Below are 15,024 nucleotides of genomic sequence, written 5' to 3'. Positions count from 1 at the left end.
GGAGAGAGTGACACTCCATTTATGTCTGAATTCCAGAATGTCCCTGTTCCGGTTATGGAGTGACACTGACCAGTGTTTTTATAGCACAGTGATTAGTGATACAAGAACTCATTTGAGTTAACGTGAGAGTGTGCTGATGGCCAGAACCATCCTGAGAGTTGACCAACTGTATCTGGAGGGTGGATGTGTATGACTGCATGCTCTGTTAGTCATGTACAAGTGGTAAGCGTCAATGAAGTGAATGCCCCTTACTGTTTGAAAACTAGCAGATGATACCAGATATCTTGGGGCAGGTCAGCAGATCTCCAGCTAGGGTGACCAGACAGCAAGTGTGAAAAATAGGGACAGGGGGTGGCGGGTAATAAAAGCCTATATAAGAAAAAGACCCAAAAATCAGGACTGTCCCTGGTCACCCTACCTCCAGCTGTTTGCTCCCTTTGCAATGCATCCTGGGAACAGTAGTTCACTCATTCTGCATCCATATACCCGAAAGGCGCTGCTAATCTTTGATGTTAATTATTGGCACTCATTATCCTGGAGTAGCTATCCAATTTCAGAGGAATTATATAACCTCCCTCCCCAGCTGTAGTTAAGTGGGATGGACACAGGTTGCTCAGTTATTTGTGTAACAGTACCAAATGTATTAGCAGGTCCATGTATTAAGGCGATAGTCACAGTAGAGTAACATAGCAGTTGCAGTGGAAATTGAGCCACTGCGTGCTGATTGCTCCGAGTCCTGTCTCTCTTCTGCTGCATGAGTCACTGCCACGCCAACACAAGTTATAATTTGGGGAAAGCACTGCAGTGTTTGGAATAAAAAACAGTACTGCAGTGCAAAGATGTGTGCTGTGGGCACCCAGGGAACTGCAAGCGGCCGCCGGCACTGAGGAGTCAAGATACCAGAGTGAGTGGCCAGAGAGGGAAAGCTAGATTCATGGCCTTACAGCCTGTCAGACCAAGTCACTTGTGCAGCTGCTCGTGGGTCGGGCCTGCTTTGCTACCTGTTGTCATGCTTGCGTTCCAGGACAGCTTGGTTTACCTGCTGAACCGCGAGCAGCACACAGTGGGCCAGAGGACTCAGTCCAGCAAACCCAGCATCAGCCTCTTCGCCCCGGACATCCTGCCCCTTCACTGCACCCTCAGGAAACTCAAGCTGCCGAGCCGCTCCCGACACCGTTCGGAGGAGAAGCTGATCCTCGAGCTGATCCCGGGGGCCAGTGTGTCCGTCAACTTCTCCGAAGTGGTAAAGACGATTGTGCTGCACCACGGAGACCTCCTGTCCCTGGGGCTCTACTACCTGCTTCTCTACAAGGACCCCACAAGGGCCCAGCCACTGCCCGCGCAGACGCTGATGAGGCTGAAATCTCTGCATCGAGCCTCGGACCCGGAGGCCCCCGTGCTCTGTAAGATGTGTGGCAGCCAGCTCAAGGAGAGGGGCCCCTCCGCCAAGAAGCCTGGGCCCTCCCCCACCGCCGGCCAAAGATCAGCCAGGAAGAGGCTGCAGCTGGAGTTCGAGAGAGCTGCCGAGGACGTGCTGGTGAGAAGGATCGTGACCTTGATCGAGCCTGGGGGTGACGATCACAAGCTGACACCGGCCTTCCTGTTGTGCCTCTGCATCCAGCACTCCGCCACTAGCTTCGAGCCGGGAGACTTCGGTCAGCTGCTGCTCAAGTCAGCCAAGATGATTCAGAGGACAGTGTGGGTCAGTCTGTGAGCTTTCCGAGGGGAGTCGGGGGCAGGGGGTAGTGCCGGGGATGCAGCAGGTGCTGTAGGGTCTCCGAATAACACCTCCTGTGAACTCGAATCCTAGGATGGGGCAGTCAAACTTTGCCCATCCAAGGGCTGCACTTAGCAAATCACCACCGTCCTTCCCTGTCATCCAGCTGTGCAGCCCACGGACACTAAGTCCCCGCTTGTGAGGCTCCGTCTGGACATCTGCCCAGGCTGCACTGCTGGATTAAAGAGGGTGGCAGCCCTGAGCTGCACTGTAGATCCCCATGTAATTCGTAGAGGCTTGCAGGCCTTGAACTATCTTGTGAGGGTCTGTTGATGAGGAGCCAGCCCTGTCCATCAATCCGAGGTCTTGTCCCCTCCCCTCCCCAGCCATAGCAGTTTGAGAGATCCCAGGGGCTTGGGCTGAAGGGGCTGCTTGCTGTGGTCAGAAGGTGCAAGGAAAGGCCAAACCCCTGTTAAATGTTCAACCCCTCCCGGGTTAGCTCTAGATAACCAGGCCTGCCTGGGGGTGGGCAAGTGGGGCAATTTTCCCCAGCTCCCGCAGGGCTCCCTCACAAGAGTTTTTGGTGGGTCTTCAGCAGTAGGTCCTTCACTGAACACACATGGATCAAGCAAAGGACCCGCTGCTGAAGACCTGGAGCTTCTTCTGCTCCAGGTCCTGCCGGTGAAGTCCCAGAGCAGAAGGACCCCTGCTGCCAAAGACCCCAGGCCCCTTGAATCCTCTGGGCAGCCCTGCTAATAACAGGATGAGGGGTAGCCCCTAGCCTTGCTCAGTACCACCCTTCCTTTTGCAGTCCATGGTCTTGGAAGCACAGACTGGAGGAGGGGTTTTGGACTGAATCATAGAATATCAGGGTCGGAAGGGACCTCAGGAGGTATCTAGTCCAACCCCCTGCTCAAAGCAGGACCAATCCCCAGACAGATTTTTACCCTGGTTCCCTAAATGGCCCCCTCAAGACTTGAGTTCACAACCCCGGGTTTAGCAGGTCAATGCTCAAACCACTGAGCTATCCTTCCCTCCTGCTGTTGCCACCCTATGGGAGAGGTCTGGGTTTATAGGTCATTGCAGACTGGAGTCATTGTTAGCTGTATGCCTGGTCACGGGGCAGGAATGCCAGCTACCGTGCATCACGACCCTCCATGTTGCTGCCTAACTGTCAGGGAGCGTGAGTGGAGGAAATGCACTTGTGGAATCAGGGTTTGTACGTTTCCTCCCTGTTAGAGATCACCTCGTTCTCCCGCAGCGCGCGGTGCCATTCTGGCCTCGTTTACACCAGACTTTGTTTCTCACCATTGCTACCCAGATAAGGCCACAGGCAGCCACCAGCGTTTTAAGCAGTGCAGCCCTGCTCTGAGCAAGTTTAGGAAAACACAGTGATTAGAATGGCAGTAGCCCGTCTAAAACAGGTGCAGCTGCATCCATGGTAGCAATGGTGGGGAACTGCAGGGGGAAGGGTTCATGTAAATAAACCCTTAGTGCTGTGCAGCACATCAGAACTGAAATAACAATAATTCTGGTGGGCACAGTGAGACACACACAGGAATCCCAGTGGGCAACTTACCCTGAAATAAGTACCTGCATATTGTACAATGTAACAAACAATAAGGATATATCTGCCTAATTATATTCTAGGCAATTGCATAGTTTCAGTCTCCCGGGTTCCATCCCGCCCCATTCCTTTTTTGTGCACTTGCAACGTATATTGTAATTATATTAGCAAATCGAGCGTGCTTGTTGCCATAGCATCTGTGCGTCATTTCCTTTCGTTTAACTGTCTATGCAGAACAGCTGCAGTTGCTAGAAGGTGCATTAGATATGGAGCAAGTCTCCAGTAGGCATTTTAAATATAGTTTTTGGCACAAGGGGAAAAAAAAACTTAACCAAAGTTTTGCTCTGCCTTCCAATAAAGCGCAGAGTAGCCAGCCCACTCAGTGTCCCTGACAAAATTATCCCAAGCTCCTGTTGCAGATAGTACTGTTTCCCCTGGGAGTTTGCGTGTGTGTATGTGTGTGTGCGTGTGTGCATCCCTGTCTCTCTCTGCATTATTGTTTTCTCATATTGACTTATGCTTTCCCCCCTCCCCCATTATCCTAGGAGAAAACGAAAGAGCTGGCCGAGAAGCAGTCCCAGCAGTAAGTATCACCCGTCTTTACTCTCTCTGCCTCCCTCCTGCCCCACTCCTGCTTCCTCTTATGAATAGAGAAACAGCTGCACCTACAGGGAGAGAAATTTCCTTTGGAACGACCAAGTTCTGTAAAGAGCACTAGGCCAAGGCAACATTGTTAATATACAGGCCCCGATTCAGCAAGGTGCTTCTGCTAATGTCTAATTTAGGTGGGGGCTTCTTGCCTGGTTCACCACCAGAGCTGGGCGACATTTTTTTACACACAACTTTTTTTTTGGCAAAAAATGCAAATTCAGCGACACAGGAACATAATTCATGTCTGTTTTGGTGAATCATTCGTTTAGAAAAAAAAAACAAAAAATTTGAGAAAACTCAAAACGTTTTATATATTTTTTATTTGCAAGGACTTGCTGTTTCAAAACTTCACACAGCTCGACTCACTACCTTGCTGAAGCAAGGACATAAAGCTTTTAGCACCCCTGCTATCCGTGCCCTTTATAAGGGTATATAGAAAGGCATTGCTGTACTGGGGCCAGGAGACGGCTAGCAGAGGTGCCTGCTGGCCTCACCACATCCTCGCCTCTGGAAAAACCCAAGTGCACTAGTGATGTAAAGAGCAATGAAAGGCCACTTTTTGAAAGCAGTCTTAGCCCAGTTTCTGATTTTGCAGTTGCTTTTTTCCACCCGCAGTTAATTGCAGATGCTGGCAGTTAGAGCACATCTGCACTCGGAGCTGGGGCCGTGATTCCCAGCTCAAGGAGACATACTCGTACTAGCTCTCATCGAGTGAGCATGCTAAAAATAGAGCGTAGCCATAGCAGCATCAGCAGCAGGGGGGGGGGGGGGGGGCTAGCTGCCCAAAGTGCATGCCCATCAGAGATGCTTGGTGAGTACCTGGGGCAGCTCATCCCTCGAGCTACCGAGGCTATGCTCTGTTTTTAGCACACCAGCTCGATCAGAGCTAGCACCAGTATGTCTCCTCTAGCTTGGAATCATACCCACAGTTCAAAGTGCAGACATGCCCTTAGTTAGTGGAGTGCTAGCATTTGTGCCAGCAGAACTGGAGGCCATTTAAAAAGATTTAGGCCCTTAAAGCACAGATGGGGAGCGAATAGAGATTTTCCTTTCATTGTTTTACAGTAACACCTCGGGGGTTTGTTGTGCTTAACACATAGTGACAGTCTCCCAAAGAGTTTAAATAGACAAAGGGAAGGAGGGGAAACAGGTACAGAGAGCTGAAGTGACTTCATCCAAGGTCTTTTACCAGGTCAGTGGTAGAATGGGGACTTGAACTGTAGTTTCCTACATCCTAGTCTGCTCCCCTAGCCACTGGGCCATACAGCATAGTAGCCCTGTGACATGCTTTTATACCAGGTCTCTGCACATGTGTTCCCTGAGTGATGTGATTCCTTGACAGTCAGGGTTTACATGCATGTGGACTGCAGGTGGATGCGTGTTGTACATTCCACAGCCCTGAATGGGTTAATTGCCTCACTCCTTCCTGTATTTATGCTGGATCCAACCCCAGTACATCCCCCAGGGGCCTGGCGTTGGCCTACTTTTCCTTACACTATTTTCCGAACATCAGAAGAGATAAATTAGTAAATTAATGCTCCAGAACACTTGACTGCAGTGTTGCGTTTCCCCTCTTGTGCGACGTTGTGCTGCTGCGTGTTTACCTCTTGCACACTTACATCTCACCAAATGAAATTAATAGGCAGCAGGTTTAAAACAAATAAAAGGAAGTTCTTCTTCACGCAGCGCACAGTCAACTTGTGGAACTCCTTACCTGAGGAGGTTATGAAGGCTAGGACTATAACAGTGTTTAAAAGGGAACTGGATAAATTCATGGTGGCTAAGTCCATAAAAGGCTATTAGCCAGGATGGGTAAGAATGGTGTCCCTAGCCTCTGTTCGTCAGAGGATGGAGATGGATGGCAGGAGAGAGATCACTTGATCATTACCTGTTAGGTTCACTCCCTACCTGGCATTGGCCACTGTCAGTAGACAGATACTGGGCTAGATGGACCTTTGGTCTGACCCGGTACGGCCGTTCTTATGTTCTTATGCCGTTTGTGCCAGCAGTGCCAGCTGTCACCAGCAGCTGGGAAGCCCAGCCACACATTCTTCATACTGAGATTGATATTATTTGATTTCTTCATATTAAATGCGAGATCTTCAAAAATGGCTATTCCTTTGGGTGCCCAGCTTGAGACGCTCTACAGGAGCCTGGTTTTCAGAGGTGAGTACGCTGCACTTTCTGAAAATCCAGACCCTTTTCAGGTGGCTCACAGTTGAGCATCCCAAAAACTGAGGTCCCAAGTCACTAGTCTCTTTAGAAGACCTTGGCCCTGTGTACGTCTCAGATTTGGGGAGTGTCATTTTAAAATTAGCCATAATAGGCATGAGCAGGAACCTTGGGCAGAACTACCTCCTGCAATGGGTAATAGCTACATAGGGTATAGGCAGGGAAAGGGGATTAAAGCAGGGGCTCTATGAGTTCAAGAGACTCTTCGGTACAGTGGGCTACATTCCCCCCTTACACATGCGTTTGCGGCTCCTTTTGCAGTCAGTGGCAGCGACGCATGGGCGTCCAATGGCAGCAAGCTTGATCCTGCCACATTCTGTGTATGGAACTCCCACTGATCCCCTGAGGTAGCCATGAGCTCCAGGCCGAGAGACACACTTCACGGGGCTCTGAGGGTACAATAACCAGGAGTTAAGCTGTAAAATCCAGGGGTGAACTACGGGGTAGCCAGATGACTTGGTGCTAAGGAATTTCATGGGGGGTATGGTAAATCACAGTGTGGTAAGGATAAGCCTATCCATTACAGCCATATAGTTCAGCTTCTTCTGTTTGGGGCTGTGTACAGGTGTCGGTTCATTATTGTGTTGTGTGAGCAATCCTATAAATCTGGCTACAATGAAGCATTTTTGCCCAAGGTCCCTATTTTTGACTGGCTTAAAACATTCCTCAGAAAAATATCTTTTGAGGCCAAAATTCTTCATGGTTGTTTTCAAGTGAGCTTGTTTTATAAAGTTATCAGAAATCCCATCCAACCATTTTCTGAGTGATCACAGCATGAAAAGCATTTAGCTAGTTAAGAAATTTTCCAGATGCTTTTTAATTATTTTTTTTTATAAGCCCTTGGTTAACTCAAGAGGGTTGCTGCTCTCTGTACTGTACTCAGCCTCCGGACTGAGAGCCAGTCATCAGCACTAAATTCACAGGCAAAATCCAGGCTGGTTGAAAATAGTCTCCTCAGCATTTGCAGTGCTATCTAAAGGGCCTGATCCTGAGAGGAGCTCAGTGCTTTCAGCTCCCATTGACTCAGCGCCTTTCGCATCAGGCCAAAGTGCTAAAACAAACGTTTGAGCCAAAACTTTGCCTTTGTCAAGAGCATTTTTGCAGAAAGTCTTTTTCGGTTTCAATGCTGCTTTAATGCGCCTGGGCTCTCCAGACTGGGGGTTGGGGGCTGCTGTTAATAGGGCAGGGCTCTGGGAATGACTTTCAAGAGTGATTTGTAGGTGCCTAATGTGAGTCACCTTAAAAGGGGGCTGGTTTTCAGCGGGCAGGTGCTCACCGCTTTCTGAAAATCACGAGTCTCAAGTTGGGCACCTGACAGTCCCCACGTCGCTTCCGAGACTCTTGCCCTGTCTCGGTGACCCTGCTGGAGTCCCGTCTGCTCCAGGCTTTGTTTTTGATCCATCACTTTTCTCCTCATTTGTTTTCGTGTTCCCCAAACCCCTGTATCCCACTGTTGGCTGCCACTGGACCGTGCCACATGACCAGGGAAGAAGGAATCATGTGGCTGCCATTAGTATTGTTGTTAATTCCTAGGAGCCCAGGAAACACTCAACATCTTCAGCTCCAATTGAGGTTGCTCAGCATTTCTCAGGAGGTGCTCAGCACCTGACTGTAAATCAGCAGGTCGGAGGTTCTCAGGATGGTTAGCAAATCACCGAGATCCAGCATTTGGTCTCGGGTGCTGGGCTGTGGCGTTTCCACTGACCGGGAAACAGGAATCCCATTGCTGATTTGCAGAGTAGTTTCACAGCACATCCGTAACTCCCCAGGTGAAGCCAGCTGCTGGGTTTGGGTTGGGTTTGCTTTTTAAGCCCATAACTCTTGTGCTGGCAATAGTCTGTGACCATGCTCATTCTGAAACTTCTGAGCGTGTCGGGGAAAAGTGTGTCGATGCAGTCGCAGGAGAGTATAAAATACTGGAGTGTTGTCTGTGCTGCCGGTGTATCCATTACTGCATTGTTCATGCCCACTGGGACTATCCTGCATCGCCAGCCTCTGAGAGGGGCATAAGCCTTTCCCATAGCCGGGGGCGTTGTGCACAGAGGCAGACTGCAACTGCAACCAGCTTTGTCCTGACCGGAGTCTGAAACTCTCCTCTTGCCTTCTCTGTCTCACCAGTCAGGATCCTGGATCCCTGTCCCGCTTCACCGTCACAGACCTAGTCCCGGACCTGCAGCACATTCTCTTCTGGATGTCCAACTCCATCGAGCTCCTGTACTTTATCCAACAGAAATCCCCCATCTACATCCAGAGCCTGGAGGAGGAGCTGGATGTCAAGGGTAGGACTCATGCTTCTTTATACCGATACGCCGCCTCAGTGCAAAACTTCCCCAGCCGTATGCCTGCTGTGTGACATGTCAGGCAAAGGGGGCGCTGTAGCACCAAGCTGGTTTGCTGGTGTTTTCCTCCATTGCTGCTCCAACAAGGTACTTCCATCCTGACTTCAGAGATCACCATGTTGCCTCTTTATCCCAGATAAGCCCTTCGATAGTATTGGGGTTTGTGGAAAGTAAGGGAACTTCACCCACAGTGCTCATGACCCCACCAGCTCTCTGGGACGTCTCCTGAGCAGGTTCTCGAATGATAAACTGTGGTGCCTTTTGTGACACGTCCGCTGGAGATTGAGCCAAGGCAGCCGTAGCATGTGGAAGCTTGAATGTCCTGCTGGGCTCTGCTCCCCACCACTCACTCCTGAGTGCAGAATTGCTCCCCTGTGAAATTGCAGGTGCAAAGGTAAAAAAAGGAGGCTGTATTAAAGTCAGTCTTAAAATCAGGGCTTTTGTGTGTCTCAAGAGGCCCTTTTAAACAGATGTGAAAAGGAGGCTCTTCTTCGAATGCTTGTTCATGTTCATTCCAATCAGGTGTGTGCGTGCACATGGGCACGGCAACTGGAAGATTTTCCCCCTAACAGCATCTGTCGGGTCGGCGCTCAATGGCTCAATATAGAGTCCTGCCGACCCACCAGACCCTTCTTACTGCCGGTGACGGTTAGCTGGAATGTCCCATAGGTCTCGCCTTGGCAAGCGCCTTTCCAGTGTCCATTGTATATAGTTGTTTACCTCTTAGTATAGTTAGTATTAGTAGTTAGTGTTAAGCAAGTGCCTTTTCCAACTGGCTCGAAAACAAAGTCCCCCCATTGTGTAGTGTCAAAACTGACCTCCTTCCTGGGATTTTGGTTTATTAATGAGATAATAAAGCTCAGATCAAACTTTCCCCAAGGCTTAGCTGCTCCCAGGGTTCCTCCCTCAGGATTGCTCAGCTCATGCCCTAGATCCTCTCTCACTGGAGGACTACTCCTTTCTCCCTTATATCTTCATGTGGTATCAAGCCACCTGCCTTTGAGTCCAGGGAACTCACTTGGCCCTACTGGGTTTCAGCCACCTTGTCAGAAGGGGCTTGTGCAATGATGAGCTCTTGCATGTAGCCTTTTGAAGCCATGAATGGATATGATTTTGGGGCATGGGTCCCATTGCAACCAAGGGGTCACCTTGACTTCTGTCACCAAGAATGGACTGGTATCTGTGTGTTGATACCTGAGGTAACAAGGTCCTTCCCTGAACCCTTGGCCACTGAGATAAGAGGAAAGGGATGCAACATCGGTAAGGAGGAGGCTCTGGGAGTATTCTGCAGACCGCCCAGTCCTCCAGGCCACGGTTGGAAACCCCTGCCTGGCTGCCATCCCTTGCTCTGCATTCTGCAGCCTCACCTCTCATTCCACCCTGTGAAGTGAATCCATTAGATCGCAGACCAGACTGGCTACCTGGTTAGCAGTGTTGCTCAGTATTACCTGTGCCTCTGCAGAAGCACCACTAGCTCTCAGGGCTGCTAAGCTAAGTCCTCCAGCCCTGTGAACACTCGGGAGGGACATAATCCCCCTTATCAAATGAGTGGTGACAGCTTGCAGCCGCAGGGAGTCTAATATGGCGAGGGGATTAGCCAGGCTTCGCTCTCAGCATGGCCTCGTTTCGTTTTCTCATCCCCCTCGGAGGGAGAGGGAGCACAGCACTCAAGAGGCAAACCAGCTGCGTGCTGGATGCTCTCCATGTCCTATGCTATCTTGGTTCCCATGCTGATACACGGTGTAAAGACCAATGTGTGGGTGGGAGGGTGGGACAGCGGGTGCATTCTTAATCAGTGAGCGCTCTAAAAAATGTGCTTGCAGGCTAAAAATACTGCAGCCCTCACAAAGTGCAGGGCGCACATGAGCAGCTGCTGGGAAAGTGAGATGATAAACCCCGGGAGTTGGGGTTCAGTTCATCCATTGCAGGGCTCAGTACAATGTCAAGAGAGGATCCTGAAACTAATTAGGTCTTTATCTTTTCTTTGAATCTTTCTCTGAGTTTTCTTGCGGCCTGGTGGCTTCCCCACCATCGGTCCAAGTCTGCCCACCCCTGCTGTTCCTCACTGTTTGGATAAGGGCTTCCCAGTTGTCCCAACTGATTTTCTTTATGTTTCTCACCATTGTTGAGCCTGTGTTAATTTAAAGGAAGATTTGTCAAAAGCACTCAGTGTTGGCCCAGCTCTGCTCCCGCTGCTGTCAATGGCAAAGCTCCCACAGACTGCAGGGGGAGAGAGCTAGGCTAGTGCCTCTCAGGCTTTCCAGATTACTGGCCTCCTGTCAGGAATCTGATTTGTCTTGCGTACCCCCAAGTTTCACCTCACTTAAAAACTCCTTGCTTAGAAAAATCAGACACAAATACAAAGGTGTCACAGCCTGCTAGTATGGAACAAGTGCTGACTTCCTCATTTTTATGATACAATCATAGACTATCAGGGTTGGAAGGGACCTCAGGAGGTCATCTAGTCCAACCCCCTGCTCTAAGGGGGACCAATCCCCAGACAGATTTTTACCCCAGGTCCCTAAATGGCCCCCTCAAGAATTAAATTCACAACCCTGGGTTGAGCAGGCCAATGTGCAAACCACTGAGCTATCGCTCCCCCTGAATAAAATAAATCAATTGGAATATAAATATTGTACTTATACTTCAGTGCATAATATACAGAGCAGTATAAACAAGTCATTGTCTCTATGAAATCTTAGTTTGTATTGACTTCGCTAGTGCTTTTTATGTAGCCTGTTGTAAAACTAGGCAAACATCTAGATGAGTTGATGCACCCCCCAGAAGACCTCTGCGTAGCCCAGGGGTACGTGAACTAGGCTAACGCAGAGTGATTTTGAAAATCCCCCCCTTGCTCTCCTTCCTCATTTATTACAGGCCCCATTTTGTCTCTAGTACCCTCCCCCCAACACACACGCGGAACACAGGGCATGGGCACAGACGCCGTCCCCTGGGTAGATTTGTAAAAGTCTCTCTCTCCATTTTTGCAGCCCTTGTTGATAGTCGGCCATTCCTAAAGGTCTCTCTTTTCTTCTTTGCTCACCACTCCACTTTCCCATCACAGTACAGTTGATGTCATTTTGTATCCTTCTCTTTGAACAACCCTTTATGAAGCCTCACTGGAACTGCAGTCTTTTTCTTCTTAATTGTGGTGTTTTTTAGGGTGATCTAGCTGCTTTTTCTGCATTGCTGGGTTTCAATACTTCCTTCGACGGGGCCTTACTCGCTGGGGTGAGATGGTGGCTTCACTGAAGTCAATGGCAAAACTCTCATTGACTTCAGTGGGGCCAGGATTTCACCCTATTTTCATTTCTTACAATGTGCGTTCTTGAACCCCCATCATGCCCATGTGCAGCTGCATTCTGTAAATCCAGTCCTTACTATTCTGAATTTAAGAAGCTTCCTTATTATTCTCACAGTTGTGATCAGTTTCTCCCTGTTGGCAAAAAGCAGATTTAGGATGGCTTCTCTTCCACTTGGAATCTCCACTTATTGGGTCATAAGGTTGCCTTTACATCACTAAGAGAAATCTTTGATCATTCCTGGATCCAACACGGGCAAGGATTATTGGGAAGCCTTCATACTGATTGAGAAAAGGCAGAGAGAGCACTTCAGGCAGAAAGTGCTGAAACTGAAGATGAAGGATAAGTGTATGAATGCACAGAAGTGTCCGTGCACAAATGCCAGGGTAGGGCTGGCTGAAAACCACGAACGCTTTTCACAAAACATCTTGCAAAAAATTTGTCCCTGTTTTTTGACAAAAGAAATTTGAAATTCAGTTTTTTTCAGCCAGTTCTATCCAGGAATGTGGGAAACAACCAAGCGCTAGAAGTATTACTAAGTGGTGTCAGTTATGGTGTAGCTGGCAAAACCCACACCCTACTGGATGAGTCTCATAACCAGAGTATTACTATGGATAAGTACAGTCTACAGAGATGAGAGAGATGGGTGATACTCAGCTTGCAGGGGACTATCGATAGAGAGATATGAAATATATTTACAGTGCCAGCAAGCTTACAAGAAATGAAAAGTCAAGGAAGATGAAGGTGGGCATTTGCTGCTGATCACTAGGACTGGAGGAGCGTGAGAGAAAAACCTCCTGGGCCAGATCTCCAGTACTCAGAACCCTAGGTCATTGTGCTTAGGTGGATGATAATTACCCAGATACATGCTGGGTAACATGCACGGAGAATTCTGCTTAAATTGGCCAGGGGCAGATCCAAGCAGGCTCTCCTTGCAGCAGCTAATCCAATGTTCAGTGACCAGCCCCTCCCTCTGCTGCTCTCTAGTGTCAGATCTTCTCCTTCCTTTGCTGGCATTTAGTAGCTGAAGGGTCTCTGAGATGAACACCTGCCTGTGTTCCTCTCTCATATCCCTGGAGGGATTCTGGGACACTTGTCTTCCCTGGCTGGTAGTGTTTGGTCCCTCCTGGGCTGTAATCGGTGGGAACAGCTAGATTTGGGTTGCTGTCTAGAGAGAGGATTCTTTAAATAGGTCTGTTCCCTTAGTGGGAATGCTCTCTGGGAAAGTGAAGTCCATGGCACGTGCAAGAGCAAAGGCAGCAAGCACGCAAGTGAAGGAGCATTCTGGGGTTGTGGGGTGAGCGACATTTGCTTAAAACTCGAGGGCATTGTAAGGGAGAGAGATTTACCCCCTGCCCATTCCAGGCCTTACTTCAGCAAAGCACTTAAGTGAGTGCTTAAGTCCAGCCCTGTTCAGCAAAGCACTTAGGTACATGCTTAACTTTCAGCATGTTCTTAAGCCCCGTTGACATCAATGGAATTTATGCCTGTGGCTAAATTTAAGCAGGTGTTTAAGTGAATTGAGCTGGATGGCTGAACTGGGGCCATCCTGAATCGACGGGCTGATGCTCAGCTGGGAGGGTGGTGGGGCTTAGTGGGGCGGGGGGGGGGGGGAGCAGTGTAGTGTCATATAAATACATCTTGTGCCTGGGCAGGTTTTGGTGAATCAGGAGGGAAAGAAATAACATAAACAAGAGGGTGAGGGAAAGGTTAAAATCAGTATTTTGGCCTCTTGACATCCCTCAGGAAATATCTGTGGGAAGATTTTTAAAAATAAAGAAGTCATAGCCTCAGAATAAGCGAAATACTTTTGATTTTCAAAGTCTAGCCAGTACATTGGAGTGCACTGAACCCACAGGCTGGCAAACGAAAAGGAGAGGGTTTTTCCTACACCTTTTCCCTTCCCATTCATTGCTATCTGTCTGTCTAGAGACCAGGGGCCTTTTCCCAGATTGCTCAATGGGGGGAGAGTTTTGTGAGAGACAGGGGGGAATTCCAGGTATGCATAAGGATGAGAAACCCTGTGCTGGCTCCCATCTTTCTACAAGTGAGAGTGTTTCTCCTGGCACATTTTTTAAACACCCTTGTTGAATTTAGGAATTGCTTTTCCACTCAGGTGATATGAGATAGTCTGAGAAAAGCATTGTACCCCTGGGAAATGCAGGTGTTTAGACCTTGCTGTATGAGCAATTCTGTCCTATAATTAGAGCAGATTGAATAGTTAAAAAAAACGCAAAACAAACTAAACCCAACAACCCTGATTTGGGTATATTTTTGTGACTAAAAGCCCCATGTTGAGTTCGCAGCTTTGTGGGGACATACCATCCATGCGTTTCTGGATGACCTGGTATTCATGAAGCCTTGTGCCAATCCCAGAAGCTTCATGAATCGTAGCACTAATTAATATTTCCCTGAAAACTTGTGCCAGAAAATGTGTTACTTCTTTTTGGTTACTCTCCTCATCCCATGTGATTTAGATGACCGGTCAGGATACAGAGTAGTCAAAGCAAACCGTTTGTGAACCAGCCCATAGGCTGAAAATCATTTGTTGAAACTGTTTGGTGAATACTTACAAATAAATTCACAGAAATCAGCACCAGGGCCCAATTGGATCGCTCACCGAACCCAGGGCTGGCTTCCTATTGAATATTATTCCCCAAAAGCTTTGGACAACAGCTGAGCAACTTAAGGACAGCGTGGGTGACAATCGCTCAGGACCAGATGTATTACTGGGGACTTCCTTAAACAGATCACACAGTACTGAGTACGTTCAGGACCTTACGGAATCCATAGTCTACACATGGGTCCCAGGAAGAGCTATCCCTTGGGTCTCCATACCCCTCTCTGCAGTCACCCCCACCTCCCGGCATGTGATCAGAAATATTCATAACATGGACTGGCTAGGTTTGTCTGTGCTCCTTATTTTCTGGTTTGAAATCCTGCACTGGCAGATTCCCTAGCACCTTGGCTTTCATTTGAAATTGCCTGGGACAGACGAGGACCAAGGTTTTCTTCTGCATAGCCAATGTTATTTTTCATGTCAGATTTGAAAATCTTCTTATGGCCATGTTTTTAAATGTTTACATTGGCTTTTCGCTTTGGAAACTTGGGTTTGCATCAACCTCGGGTCACAAGTGAAATGAGTTTGAGTGGTGTCAGCCTGCCCTGGAGTAGGTATTTGCCAGCCTTTATAGAGGCCAGTGTGATTAGCAGTCT

The 15,024-nt window shown here is 48.7% G+C and overlaps 1 protein-coding gene across 4 annotated transcripts in view; it reads left to right on the top strand.

Moving 5' to 3' along the window:
* Positions 1-15,024, top strand: part of RADIL (Rap associating with DIL domain) — a 74,761-nt gene that overhangs the window by 32,115 nt on the left and 27,622 nt on the right. For all 4 annotated transcript variants that reach the window (XM_044980095.1, XM_044980096.1, XM_044980097.1 and 1 more), the window contains 3 exons: positions 1,025-1,702; positions 3,830-3,867; positions 8,286-8,446. In XM_044980095.1, the coding sequence (XP_044836030.1) occupies positions 1,025-1,702; positions 3,830-3,867; positions 8,286-8,446 (877 nt within the window). The remainder of the gene's footprint in view (positions 1-1,024; positions 1,703-3,829; positions 3,868-8,285; positions 8,447-15,024) is intronic.

This window comes from Mauremys mutica, chromosome 11 (genome assembly GCF_020497125.1).
Source record: "Mauremys mutica isolate MM-2020 ecotype Southern chromosome 11, ASM2049712v1, whole genome shotgun sequence".
Lineage (NCBI taxonomy): Eukaryota > Metazoa > Chordata > Testudines > Geoemydidae > Mauremys > Mauremys mutica.
This window is presented reverse-complemented; position numbering and strand designations above follow the sequence as displayed.